The 14,343-nt window shown below is 50.0% G+C and overlaps 1 protein-coding gene across 5 annotated transcripts in view; it reads left to right on the top strand.

Moving 5' to 3' along the window:
• The window catches only part of PLPP4 (phospholipid phosphatase 4), a gene marked incomplete at both ends in the record, with an annotated part of 102,358 nt that extends 90,931 nt beyond the window's left edge, over positions 1 to 11,427 (top strand). For 2 of the 5 annotated variants that reach the window (XM_084246249.1, XM_084246247.1), the window contains 2 exons: positions 2,545 to 2,715; positions 11,228 to 11,427. In XM_084246249.1, the coding sequence (XP_084102375.1) occupies positions 2,545 to 2,715; positions 11,228 to 11,427 (371 nt within the window). Of the gene's footprint in view, positions 1 to 2,544; positions 2,716 to 11,227 lie in introns of those variants that run through there. The other 3 variants (XM_084246248.1, XM_084246250.1, XM_084246251.1) reach the window with 3 other exon arrangements.
• Between the last annotated feature and the right edge of the window lie 2,916 nt (positions 11,428 to 14,343).

The raw sequence follows: 14,343 nt of genomic DNA, 5'->3' as shown, positions 1-14,343 counted from the left end.
GAGTCTCTTTCTCTTCCTGCAAGAGCTGAGGGAGAGGCTGGTACCCACTGGAGCCCACTGTCCAGTGTCCTCCCCATCTGATACCTCAGGGGAGAGGGTGAATGGAAATTCAGAACCCATTGTGCCTGCTAGGCTGGTGGCCAGGTGGGGCGACTTCGGAACGCCTTGTAAATCACTTAAAACCCTTTCATCAGAGCAAACATCGAGAGCAGGGCTGGGTGATGCTGTTTCTCACATATTTTTTCCTTTAAGCAGGCCATTCGATTTATGAAGGCGCTCCTTAGCTGTGTATTTGAGTGTTAATCATTATTCAAAATGTTCAAGTGCTTCATTTTTATTCCTGAGGTAAACCTGGTTCTATATTCTGTTTTTTAAAACGGCTTCCTTGTTTAATTTGTTGCTGAAAAAGCTATACCTTGATAAAAGCTCGGTTCCTACCCGGAGAATCCCTTCTAAAAAGATGCTCATCAGAGATTATTTGTTAAAGCTGCAGGTTATTCAGTTTTTTTTTGCACCTGTAGCCATGATTACCTTGAACCTATAATTTCAGGTCCTACTTTTTTGCTTAACACTGTGTCCTGAGTAGTGTGCACGTTGCTGTGCAATCACAGTAATTTTCGAGGTTGCGTCATAGCCCGCTGAATGGAAAGGTCATCGTTTGCCTCTGTATTCATCCCTTTCCATTTTTTCTATAATCCTAAGTAAGTTTGAGCAGAATAGCGTCTTAGATTTCCCCACGTTTTTCACATTACTTAAAACGGCCTCATAGAGATGCTTTATAGAGAGGATGGGTGTGTCGTAGGCTGAATGTAGGGGCAGGACTGGACACAGAGCAGGTTTTCTGATCCAGCAGACCGGGTAACTGCCACTGATTAACTCGGTGGCATTCACTATGATAGGACCAGTTACATTCAGCCCCTACATTCAGCCTACGACACACCCATCCTCTCTATAAAGCATCTCTATGAGGCCGTTTTAAGTAATGTGAAACTGATTAATCAGTTTTCTGATCCATCCAGCCCTCGGGTTTTGCAGGTTTTTTATTGGGTTTTTTATTGGGGTTTACCCAGTACACAGCAGGCAGGGGTGCTGGGGGGCCGGGAGGCTGGCAGGCCTCCCAGCCCCCAGCAAGTCTTCACTCTATCTGGGCTCTCCGGCCTTCTCTCTGCTTCTGTTTCGGCTTCTGCTACTTCTTTCTTGGCTTCTCTTTCAGCTTCTTGGCTTCTGCTGGCGTCCCCATGACGCTGACCTTAAAAGCACAGTCTCAGCCCAGGTGAATCCCATCTCCCTAGGCCCACACCCTACTCCAGGTGCCCGCCATCAGGCATGCATGCAGGACCGCAAGGATCCATCGTCTATCCTGATGGCGGGAGGGCAGAAAAGCCTGACATTTTTCCTACCCTACACTGGACCTGCTCACAGGTCACTGCTGACTCTTGTAAAACGCAGATGCTACCTCAGTGGGTTGGGGCGGGCTTGAGAGTCTGCATCTGTAACAACTTTGGTGGCACTGAGGCTACTGCTGAGTCTCAAAGTTGTTGGCATTTAGGTGTTTACAAAACCTGTTTTACCAAGTTGCGGTGTGGACTGGCTACCTCGGAGCGCTGCTGAAAGGGAAAGTCTTGATTGACTGACCCAGAGTCGGTTTAGCTATAGCACCTGCTTTCAATAGAGGTTTCTAAATTCGATCCTGGCTGCCCTTGGAATCACCCGGGGAAAGCGCACACCCGCGCACACACACACACCCGCACACACACACACATTCCCCTTAGCGTCCACACTGGACTGGTCGAAACGCACAAGCAGAATGTCTGACCGTGGGACTTCACTACCGGCATCTTTCAAAGCTTCCCAGATTTAAAGGTGAGCACCTGTGGAGCCAGGGCTGAGGACAGTTGTTGCGAGCAGACAGGAGACCCACCTTAAATCTCACTAAGCTTCACTATGTTTTAAAGCTGACTGGCTGAAGGGCTTGGGGAATAGATGCTACACCCAACTCCACACTTTTGACAACGCTTTTAGCACAGACCCCAGTTGTTTTTGCAACCCTAATTTCTAAGAAAACAGGAATTTGTCATCTCTGGCTTTTCTGTCTGTCTCCTTTGTAGTGTTAACTGGTCCTATCGTCGTGAATGCCACCGAGTTAAAACCCCTTAGCCTCCCTCACCCTCCCCAGCTAAACCATCTTCAGTCTTTTGTTCTGGATGCGCTGTTTTCTTATGCAACACAAAATTTTCTATGAAAATGACCCATTAGCGTGGCCTTGTCCCTCAGCTGTCCTTTTATTTCCTCCCAGAGCCAGGCCCGCCTGCACACATTAGGTGCCCATGAGGTGCCTGTTGAGTGAGTGGGTGAAGTGGGGTAGCTTCTGAGCTGCCAGTCTGGAAGGTCATGCTCATGGTTGACAGTTTCATGCCAGCCTGGCTGTGGCAGGAAACCTGGTGCCAACCTGGCCTGGGCCTAGGGGCCTCGGGGGGCCAGCAGGATGCCCTGTGTCCGTCTGTCACCACCCACTAGGTAACACCTGCTGTTTCTCTTTGGCAGTTGCCTTTTCAGGCCTTGGCTTCACAACGTTCTACTTGGCTGGCAAGCTGCACTGCTTCACGGAGAGCGGGCGGGGGAAGAGCTGGAGGCTCTGTGCCGCCATCTTGCCCCTGTACTGTGCCATGATGATCGCGCTGTCCCGCATGTGTGACTACAAGCATCACTGGCAAGGTGAGTCCCTCCCCAGCCCAGCCCTCGGGGTGGCCTGGCGCCCCTTGCAGGAGGACGTGGAAATGCACCTACTGGGGAGAACTGAGCACCATGGTAAATCAAAGGTCGAGGTGACCGTGTAGATACAGATTTAAAGAAGATATGCCTGTTCCAGTGAGTTCTGGCCTTCATGCTGCTCTTGCTAGGAACAGAACTAAGCTTCTCCTTCTCCTCTGTGCTCAAGGAGACTGTGAGTCCAGCCAGGATGGCAAGCCCTTGGCTTCAGACTCAAGGTTGGGTCATTGGCTTGGTTTCCCAGACTTGTGCCAAGTGGCTTGTGGCTTCTTTCCTTTCACATTTCAAATCCATGCCACAGGGATGTATTTCTCACCATGGATGAACTTCCAAAGGATGGGTCCAGCCAAGGATCAATGCCTGCAGTGTTCTCAGCAGCTGCTGCAAGGCTGGATGAGGCTTACCTGTGTGCATGAATCCCGGGTATCTGTGAAAAGTCAGACGAACACAAGATGAATGAGGAGCTTGTTTCAGGGATAAAACTAAACCAGCTCGCAGCTGCCCCACTAGCTGGCAGCGCCTGCTCTTACAAATAGGGGTGGAGCAGAGACAAATGTGTGTCCACAGGATGTGTTGCTTCCGGGAGCTCCAGGTCTAGAGCTGAGTTTCCCCAACGACAGCCCACACAGCACCTTAGTCTGGCACCCTGAGCTACGAATAGGACCTTGGGGGTGGCTGTGGAGTAGTAGCCTGGAGTCTGCATTTGTAACAAGCAAGTCAGTTATTTTTGATGGAGTCTAAATAGCACTGGTGAAGAGCTCTGTTGTGTCAGCTACAAGCGAATAAGCAGAATTAGTTGTGCCTACCTCCAGCTTCCCTGGATTGCCCTGTTCCCTCCTCTACCTTTTCTGTCTCTGCAGCCACCTGCCTTGTGGGTCTATCTCCTTCCCAGGTGTTTTTACGAGTGGTGAGGCAGCAGATGAGGTCAGAGATGAGGGGAACCCCTAGCTGGTGGTGGGGAGAGGCTTCTCCCTCTCTTCTCTGGGCACCTCATGAGCCTCGCAGCATCTCCCCATTTTCTGCTGTTACTTCTGCTCCTTTCCCAGCCTCGGTTCCTTCTCCCGGAGCTCATGAGCCTCCAGCAGAAAAGGCTTTGACTTAGGGCCAAAGGCACAGGAAGAATGATGGTTGGTCTGGACAGGAGGATGCATCAAGCGCTGAGCAGGATCCTGAGCTCTCCCATGGAGGCGGGCAGTGTAGACTACAGGCTGGGCGCTCCCTGTTCTCTGCTGTCATCATCAATAACTTAGATGAGATTCTGGATAATATGGGGCCACACGACATGACAGAAGGGAAGCCAGGAGGGAGTCACTAAGCAGCAGCTCCAGGGAAGACCCACTGCACCCCTGGAAATGGGAATATTTGCTCCCAGAATCACTGTTGCCCACATAGGAAGAGCCCCTCTCCACAAAGAATATTATAGGCTGCATGGCATTTTATAGACTGCTTTTCATTTATCCCTTGTAAACTGCAGTTTCTTCTTCTGAACATGGAGAAATCAGCCCCAAATGTTTCACAGAGATATTTCATAGACCGAGTGAAATGATGGATCTGAATGTACTTTAGAAATGAAAACATATTGCACAAATGCAAATCGGTGGTGTTTGCTGCGTTGTTTCGTAAGAAGGATGTGTTGTGTTTTCCAAAAACTAATTTAGAGACCTCTGTGTTTTGGGAACACAGTCTATTTGTAAGCTATGAATCTCCAGTTTTCTCTTTTATTTTACCACTTTGGATTTGGGAGATGATTAAGGGTTTCAGAATCGAATTGATTTTTGCTTTACCTTGGAAGGTGGGAAGAGGCTTTGTAGTGTGAGCTTGTCCTGAAAAACTAAGACCTGAGCTCAGTCCCCCTTAAGTACGTACTCTTGGTCCTCACTGGGTTTGCACCCCTGTGCCTAGCTGTGGGTGTGCAGCATAAAAAAATGAGGGGTGCTTCTTGGCTTAGGGAGGTAAATGGTGACTTGATGCAGCTGGTGCACCCAAGGCCTGCTGGCAACTGGGCTGCAGACCCAGCCTATCCAGCTGGCACAAAAAGAACCTGGAGAGCAGTGGAGGGAGAATATTAGTGCCTTAGAATATTGGGGCTTTATGGGAAAGCACAGCAAGAGGCTTTATGTTCAGTGATTTTCAGGCCCTTACCTCGGAGTGAACCAAAACTGTCACTGCAGTCTTCTGTGGCCACAGCTGAATGTGCACCCGTCGGTACAGGTCACCTATGTGGCCCGAGGACCAGTTCAGCTGTGCCGTTGCCTGTTCAGTCCCTGCCCATGAATTCAGCGAGGAGAGGAGCTTGTCTCTCCTTGGATCCCCTAATGGGCTCTGAGTCACGCTCATTTTACCTGAATTCACCTTCATGGGAATATATACATCACTGTCTACCCCAGTGGCTCTCAACGGGTGGTGTCTGCCTCTGAGGGGACATCGAGTAATGCCTGGAGACTTCTTTTGGTTTTACCAGCCAGAGGTGGCAGTAGTAGTGTTTGCTGCTGGCATCTAATGGGTGGAGGCCGGGGATCCTTTGGCACCCAAGATAGCGCTTTCAGCCCCAAAGGTCTGTTGCCGTGTAGACTGACCTACGTAGCGCCTCAGCTCTCTCTTTCCCTCTTGCATGATAAGAAGTATCGATGTCTAACAGTCACTCATCAAGGGAGTAATTGAAGAGGCTTCAAGGTTTCCAGCTTGGAGAAGGGCCGGGCGGTGAGGCCCTTGGATGCAGTGTAGGTGGGTGTTTGCAGCAGGATGCCTGATGGAGATAAATAAGTTGTTGCTTTTCTTGGGTGGACTGAAGTGCCTGTTGGCAGAGGCCATCCATCATGTGAGTTCACGTGGAGCCCCAGAGGCACCAGCAAAACCCAAGTCCCCTCATTATAGACCTTATAACAGCACTGATATTATGGGAATTTTATGACTGCATTTCAATTTTGATTTAAGCAACTGTGCCTAATGTGGAAGTACATCTGATTACTCGGTTACATATTCACACCCAGTTAATAACCCATAAACTCATATGCCTTGCTCTGTCCATTATCATGTTTCTTTTCTTTCTTTCTTGTTTTTTTTTCTGTTGTCCATACCCTTCTGGTCTTTTCTGCCTTCCCAGTTGCACTTCAGATACACAAGTCTTGTTTTATTAGGTGAGGCACAGGCGGTGGCGCCGAGGGGCAGGTGAAACATTCTCTGGAAGTAAAATCCACTGGATGGACACCAGACTCCTGTGAGACTGAGGGGCTCTGTGTCTGTGTGCTGTGCTGGCTCTTGGGTCAGCTGGAAGCTGGAGAGCCTCATGGGTGATGTTAGCTGCAGTGCCCAGGGCATCACAAAAAGGCTCACTTTTGTGTTTAGCTATGTTTTCAAGCAATAAAATCTGTGGCCTCCTCATGCTAGGGAAAGCATGTGTAGGGAAAGTGCAGAGAGAGAGCACGGTCTGTCCTTGAACCCACACACCTGCATGTTTATAGTTTCCAGTTACAGCTGGGAATGTCACTCCCTCCTCGCCCCGAGTTCCTGTGCCTGGACCCAGGCTTCCTCATGTGATGCTGCTTTGGGGGGAACCTTTTAATCAACACTAATTTCTCTAATGATAGGTCCTCTTAAGAAACCTTGGATGGTGTTTCATTTATAAGAAAGAGCATCTTCCTCTGACTGTCATCCATACGAGTGGGTCTCAAGGGAGGCAACAGCCATTTGTCCCCACCCGAGGCTGGGAAGCTTCCTGTCAGTCACGGACACCGTGTGTGACTGGGCTGAAGTTTTCGAAATGGCGGCCACTGCCTTGGCCCTTCCCTGACTGGGTTGGGAAGGGTCTGTGACTTGAAATGAATGTAAGTGGAGTGACCAGGCTTCAGGAGTGTTTCTGGGAGTGGCAGCGGGTGCCCTGCTGGACATACGTGTGCCAGGCAGGACTCCCAGCTCCTCACAGGGCAGGTGAGGCTGCTCCCATCTCTCTCCTCCCATCCACTCCCGCCGGAGGTGAGGGACACACAGTCCACTAACCAGGCCTCCTTTGGGCTGTCCAGCAACCTCTGTGTTTTCTAAATGAAGTGACTTGAGATGGAGCCCTTGGACCTATGGTGTTGCTCCTGCCTTGTGTGGAACAAAACCACCGTGATTATCCCCCAGTTTTTCAGTCCTGACTAAACTGATCTCACCTCATTTTCCCTTGGAAGTCGGCTGTCCTGGGGTGGGGCAGCTGTCATGCTGCTCAGGGCCTGGGAACCTCTGAGTGTTGATAGCCCGTGAGCCCACCTCCCGCTTTCCTTATATCTCCGGCGTCCCTCAGGAGGCTCGGTCCTGGCTTGGTCCTGGCCTTTCCCCATGGCTTAGTTCCAGGGAAGATGGACATTGGCTGGTCCCACGTCTCAGACGAGCTCGATCTCACTCCAGGGAATCCTCCTACCTGCATTCTGTGATTTCCTCTGTTTTTTCCTATTGGCTCTTAAGCTCAGGGTATTTCTAGAATCCATTGTTCTTTTCCCACTCTGGTCTGTTCCACCATCATCTGTTGTCTGGATTACTGCTGACGCCTCCCCCACGCCCCAGCCTCCCTCCCCTGCCCCTCACACTGCAGCCAACACGAGCCTTTACAGCCGGAAGTCAGCTCGTGCGTCTCCTCTGCTGAGCTTCCCCAGTGACGCCCCCATGCATTCAGCGTCCAAATGCAGGTCCTGCGATGGCCTCCAAGATCTGGTCCCTTAGTTCCGACCCCTTTGGTGTTTTCTGACTACTTCCCTACCATACTCATGCCAGCGCCAATGCAGCCCCTTGGGCTTCTTCCTGTTCCTTGAGCATGCCAGGTCCAGCTTTGCCGGCCCCTGTGCCTGGAATGCTCCTCTCAGAGGTGGGTGTGGCTTGTTCTTCCCTTCCTCCTAATCTGGGTTCAATTATCGACTCAGTGAGGAAGTCTTCTGATGACTGCTCCATGTGCTCCCTTCGCTGTGCTCGCTCACCAGCGTCAACACACCAAGCAATTCATTATGTATTGATTACTCCTGGCCTTATCCACAAGCAGGAGTCAGCAGCTTTTTCCGTAAAGGTCAGATAATAGATATCTTAAGCTTTATGTGGGCCCTGCTTGCCTCTGCTGCAGCTCCCCAGCTTGGCTGCAGTAGCAGGAAGCAGCTATAGGCAGTGTGGAAACCAAGAGGTTCCATAGTTTGAACTCTGATTTAGAATATAACCTCCATGTCACCTGGGATTTGTAACTCTTTTGTTAGGATGGCATCTGATAGGGACTTTATTAGTTTCTTCAGGCTGCTATAACAAAATTCCATGAACTGAGTGGCTTACAACAGTAGAAATTTATTCCCTCACAGTCTGGAGGCCAGGAGTTGAAGATCAAGGTGTTGGCTGGGCCCACTCCCTGACACCTGGAGGGGAAAGACCCTTCCCCACCCCGAACCCCCAGGGCCTCTTCTGGCTTTGAGGAGCCCAACTGCCCCCTCCCTCGTTGTGGCAAAGTAATTTCAATCTCTGCTTCCAAATTCATGGGGTTTTCTTCTTGTGCTTCTTCCTGTCATCTCCCCTCTTTGTATGTTGCTGTCGCTGTGTCCACATTTCCCCTTTTCATAAAGACACCAGCCAGATGAGGGCCCACCCCAGGGACCTCATTTTGACTCGGTCACCCCCTAAAGACTCCATTTCCAAATCAAGTCATGTTCTGAGTAACTGGGGTAGGACCTCAATGGATCTGTAGGGACACGCAATTCAACTCAGCAGCACGCAATAAATATTGTGAATGAAGGACAGATTTTGACCAAATCCTCAACATTTCTTGTGATTATTTTTTCTAAAGTTGGCTTTGCTAAAAGTGAACCTTAGTCTCTGCATATTCTTTCATTGAAAAAAAAAATCACACTTTAAACCTACATCCATTCATGTGTCTTTTTGGCCTGTGTGCCAGGCATGTTCTCCACCAAAACATGGTGTTGAGGAAGACAGATGTGGGTGCTGCCCTTGATGGCACAGCCCCTGTGCTATATAAGTTTCTTACAGAAACTCAGAGCCCCAAAGACAAAGCGAGCCTCAGTGGTGGGAGAATAAAAGGAACAGTAACAACCACAGCATTGTTGGTTTTGTCAGAGCGGAGTTTGCCCTAGTAACTTCCCCTGTCGCGAGGAAGCCACCATGTTCTGACCACCTCCTTCAACCAGAAGGACATCTGTGGCTAAGTGACATTTATCCCAAGAATATGATCTACTTCCTAGATGGGCCTTGTCTGCTTTTCCAGAAGTCTGAATGCTTGTACCCATAGGCTGACCCTGGGGATGGGGATTGTGGAACGCTGCGTGAAAAGGCCTATTGGTCGCCATGCACCCCATGCTCTTGTGTTAACTGGTGAGGACGGAGGCCCAGGGAGGGAGAGAAGCCCACACAGGGACACACAGGGCAGCCGCCAGCATCCAGCCCCTGCATGTCTGCTCCTATTCGTCCCCCAGGGACTAACCAGCTCAGTTCTTCATGAGCAAGGTGTGTTGGAGAGGACCCAACAGCCAATACAATAGACGTGGCCCCTGCCTTCATGGGTTCAACATGAAACAGTTGCAGTTTGTCATTTTTTGCCATCCTGTTTGCACCTGTGGCCAGAGTGGGGGTTGAAATTGTGTGCCTGGGACACTCAGACCAGGGGTCAGGGAGGCTTCGTTGCACATGAGGTAGAGTGGTGCTCTGAGGGTGAACAGACACTGAATAGGTGAGGGGGGAAGGGACCCCTAGGTTGGAGCAGCTTTTGTAGGAAGGAGAGGGGAAGTAGGCAGATTGAGGAACAGAAGGGAAGTCAGTGGCTGCAGGGCGTGGGAGGGGCCCATGACTGGGAGCGTGGGCAGGAGCCCTTCCTGTTAGCCTGGCAGCAGCAGGACACTGTGGCCTTCATGCCACCATCAGAGAAATGCCCTTTGCCTGCTCTTTAGCCGATTAACCTAATAAAGATGCTGCAGGTAGAAGCAATCTTCAGAAGATAATAAAATACCAAAGCATTGTCCCCTTCTCCAAAAATAACTCCCATATATCTAGATGGACCCGGGACACCTGGGACAGGATCACATGCAGACCGATGAGGGGGTGCAGATGTCTAAGCATTCAACAGTTTGTTTTCCTGAGATGCCTTTCCTTGACAGCCACCCCAGATGGCCCAGCGGGAGACACCAGGGAATCCGCTTGTGACTTAAACCATATAAATAAAACCGTGTGCAGTCGATACGCCAGGCACAGTGTGTGGCTTACAGGGAGTGTTTGAAAACTCACTACCCAGAGAACTGACCAGCAGAAGAAGGCTCTGCGTCACCTGCACCCACGTGTGGCCAGCTGCACACGGGGCGTCGGTCACCTGGAGAGAAAGGGCCGGATGAAGCTTCTTTTGTGTTGAGGCTCTCCATTGTGATAAGATCTTTTGGGCAAGAATAATCCATATTGGGCCTCCCTGGTGGCACAAGGGATTAAGATGCAGCCTATGGGGCTGTCCACGGCCACTGCAGCATGAGTTCAATCCCTGGCCAGGAAGATACCCACATGGCACAGCAGACCTCTCCTGACTTGTCTGCTGCTCCCCTCAGCAGTGTATGTCAGTCTATCTGCCTGTTCTGTTCCCCACTCTGTCTCTGGTGAATCCTCTCACCCCCCCACACCTCTGGCCTGTACCCCAGTTCTTGTATGCATAGGTAAATAAATAAATCTTAAAGAAAAGAATAACCCATAGACACAGGTTAAAGCTTGTTTGTGTGCACACACACGAAGAGGTCTGCAGGGCCTGCTGCTTTCATGGCGTCTGTTGGGCACCAGCTGAGTGTCCTCTTTGCTTCACGGTGGGGGACGCTTTTTTGCCTGCAGCTGCCCCTCCCACTCGGCTGCCCCCTCCATCTCTGCAGCTTGAGATCTGCGGCCTGTGGAGGGATTGGTCCTCCCACCAGAGTCTGTCAAGTTTGCCCATCCTGGTTATCATAAAATGTCTCATTCACTTTGTGACTTAGAAGGTTGGTTTCATCCCTGGGAAACCACTTTGCCACGCGAGGCTGAGACGGACGCACCCTGGGCTTCTGTGGCTCAGCCATGGTGCAGCGCTCCAGAGGCAACTTGCTAAACCAAAGGCAGCGGCAGCCCCAGAGAGAACTCGCTAAACAAAAGGCAGTGGCAGCCCCTGAGGGCATGGAGACTGCAGAGGGATGGCTGGAATCCTCCCAGCTTTAGAATTGATTTTTGAAAGCCAGCAGGTAAATCTGAGCCTGTGCAACGCTTAGGTGTGGATTAAAGAGAAAAAGAAGAGAGTGAATCAAGCACACATCTGACAGGGATGTTGACGCTATGGAAATGAGAGTTTGCAGAGGCCGAGATGTGTAGCCCCCACGTTTCCTCTTTCCCTTAGTCCTTCAGGGTGTCTGATGATAAGCAGAGCAGGTACTGGAAAGTTCCAGCCGCATGTGGGTGAATGCTAACGCTCTTCTCCCGTTCTGCCCCTTCCTGCTAGATTCTTTTGTTGGCGGAGTCATCGGCCTCATGTTTGCCTACGTTTGCTACCGACAGCACTACCCTCCCTTGGCCAACACAGCTTGTCACAAACCCTACGTGAGCCTCCGGGTCCCGACCTCCATGAAGAAAGAGGAGAGGCCCATGGCCGACAGTGCGCCCAGCCTGCCTCTGGAGGGCGTCACCGAGGGCCCCGTATGACTCTTTGGGGAGGAGGGACATTAGACCCAGGTGCTTCTAACCTGCCATATTAACAGCAGAGAAGAGGCTTCTCTGGCGAGTTTCTCATCAGTCGTTTCTCAAAGTTATCCTGCTCCCATTCTGCTGATGATGTTCCTGCTACTTAAGTGTCTGCATCCGACTTTCTTGACTTTGCAAAGGAAGGACCCAGGAACAATCTCCGAGGGGCTCGTGGAAGGAGGCTGCCAGGGCGGGGTGGGTGCAGCGTGCAGGGCGGTCGACTCCTGTCTCTGAAATGTTTGCTGTCACAGCCACCTTCCTATGTCTTCATGGTTGTAAAACATAATAAAACCTCCCACCTGGAAGACGTGGTGTTGGCCGTCCAGTGCAGCAGAAGTCATTTGGAGATGCGGTAGGTTTCACAGCCGAGGCCAGCGGGGTGGGCAGACCCAAGCCAGCTCGGGCAGTAGGAGGTTCCAGTGTGGAGCCTGGAAACAGGCTGGGAGGCCTCTCACAGTCTGTGTTGGGCAGTTGCAGCTCGGAGCTGCAGCCTGGTGCTTCTGGGGCTTGCTGACTCACTGCAGTTAGAAGGGAGTCATGTGCAGACTTCAGTCCAGCGAAAACAAAGACATGTGAGTGCCAGAGTGGGGAAGGTTGCCGCCATGGTCTGAGGGGTGTGGGTAGTGTGACCGGGTTACCTGGCAGTAAGCAGCAGCTTCAGGGTACTTTGCCTCCTGGGGCGGCACATTCCCATTCCCCACTAGCAGGCAGCGTTTCAGTGTGGTAGCGCTCAGTGAAGGTGCGAGAACAGTAGCAGCAACGTGCTGTGTCTTTCTCTCTGCTCTTGGCATTGTTTAAATGTGGCAAGTTCAGAAGCTTTGTTTAGTCTGAGTCCAGAGCTGCTGCTTGGCCCGCTTGTTCTTTGCAAATGTACCGTGTGGGGCTTCAGATTCCCAGGCCTGCGTGGAGAAGATGCATCTCTGAGGTCTAGAGCCTGTCACTTGCCAGCAGTTCGTGTAACAGCAGCGTTGGGAAAGACTCAAGCAACTGCGACATTTGGCTGAGCAGCTCCGGGCCGGGAGTGCCAGCCCCACCCTCCAGGGCATCCTTGATGGGCTCAGGCCTGGGTGCACCTGGTAAAGGCCTCATCCAAGGACCCCCCCAGCAACTCTCTCCAGCCGTGGTCCTTCCCAAAGGTGTCTGTACAGTGACCATCCCGTGTGGGCTGGGAAGGCTCGAATTGACTTCTGTCCAAAAGCAGATTGTTTTAATTGCTGCAGATACACTGGCAAGTGATTTGAAAAATGAATGTGACATGTTTTACAAACTAAATTATAGCAATTGGTGTGATATCATTTTAAACGCAGTGCACATTTATGCAAAATAGGTTATACAATATTCTGATTTAACTAAAATTTTTATAATTTTCAAAAACCACGTTGAAAACAAAAATGCAGGAAAAGGATCCTTTGCTACTATTTAAAAAAATAGGGCCTGTTTCCTTCTATGATTCTAGTTTTACCCATTCTCCCCAACAGTGAGCAGGAGGCAGTGAGAGCTGTATTTCAACTAATGATGACTTAAAATTCTGGAGCATGAAGTGTAAATATAATATCAATACATACACTTACAGATAAATGGAAGAACCCTGAAAAGTAACAAAGAATACAGCATTGTTAATGCTGATAATTAAGTTGGAAGTGCTATGACAAGCCATATAAAAGCTTTCATTAAATTGTAATTAAAATCACAAAGGACAGAATAACATGGAGCATATGGTTGGATCTATAGGAGCTGTAATTAACAGCATGAGCCAGTTCACAAAAGGCAGGTGTTTTTGAGGATCCATATATTTTAATTTCATGCTCTATTAATGGAAGGAAGGAACCTCATAACACATTAATAAAATGGCCTGAATGAAGACACTTAATCCCAGTCCCTGATGTATTTTAGAGTGTGAGGGGTTACTGATCCCATCACTTTGACAAAGCAGGTTGCACACAGTGTAAAAAGTCAAAGCAAGCCCACCCTGGAGGCTGTGGTCTATAAGACTTACCTCCCTTCCCTGAGTGTACCCAGAGTCTATATTAGAGATCATCAGCCTTAGATCAAATGTCTTAAGAGATAGGAGAAGAATGCAGTGATTGAGGCAAGTGAGGGACATTAGAGATTGGTGGAGACTGTGGATAACTAGAGAGTTACACCCAGGTAAAAGATGCTGATCTGCTCTAGCTCCAGGTAGTCCTTGCCAGATCGGAAGGCAAGTCTGGTTAGTTATAAGATCTGATTTTTCAAGACCCAACTGAAAGCAGTTAATAGGAATTTATTAATATGTAAATAACAAGGATTTGAGAGAAAGGGAGTCTCACAGATCTCCACCCCTTTCCATCTTCTTTGACCATGCTCAATATGCCACTGGTATTTTCCTCATGGTCACAAAGTGGCTGCAGTATCCCCTAGAATCACATTCTTATCCAGTCATGCTTATTAAATGCAAGAAGGAGCCCAGTCAGGTGACAAGATGATTCTACTAGCCAGTTCCTCTGAATTTCAAGGAGAAATGTGCTTCCCCATACATTGAACTGTGCCACATGGCCATCCTCAGAAGTTGAGGGAGGCTTGGAAAATAGTACCCAGCATTTTGGTCTTGTTAGTAGAGTCTGCTTGCTTCAGAAGAGGGTAGAATGGTTGGCATCAGCAGTGTCTGGCAGTACTAACTTAAAGAAGCACAAAAGAAAACGACCCATAGGTCACTTAAATGCACAGAACAGGCTGTTTCCAGCCTCCCTCACAGATCTCAGGGCTTCTTGGTGTGTGGGAACTGGGCCAAAGTGCTGGCTCCTTCCATCCATGGTAGCCCCAGGGAATTGCCATTGGAGAAAACCTAATAGGACCCGTGTCCCGGGAGCCCCTTGTCTCTGGCCATCTTCTTTGAGA

Source organism: Talpa europaea, assembly GCF_964194135.1.
Source record: "Talpa europaea genome assembly, chromosome: 10".
Classification (NCBI taxonomy): domain Eukaryota; kingdom Metazoa; phylum Chordata; class Mammalia; order Eulipotyphla; family Talpidae; genus Talpa; species Talpa europaea.
Note: the sequence above shows the minus strand (reverse complement) of the source record. Positions and strands in the feature narration are given on the sequence as shown.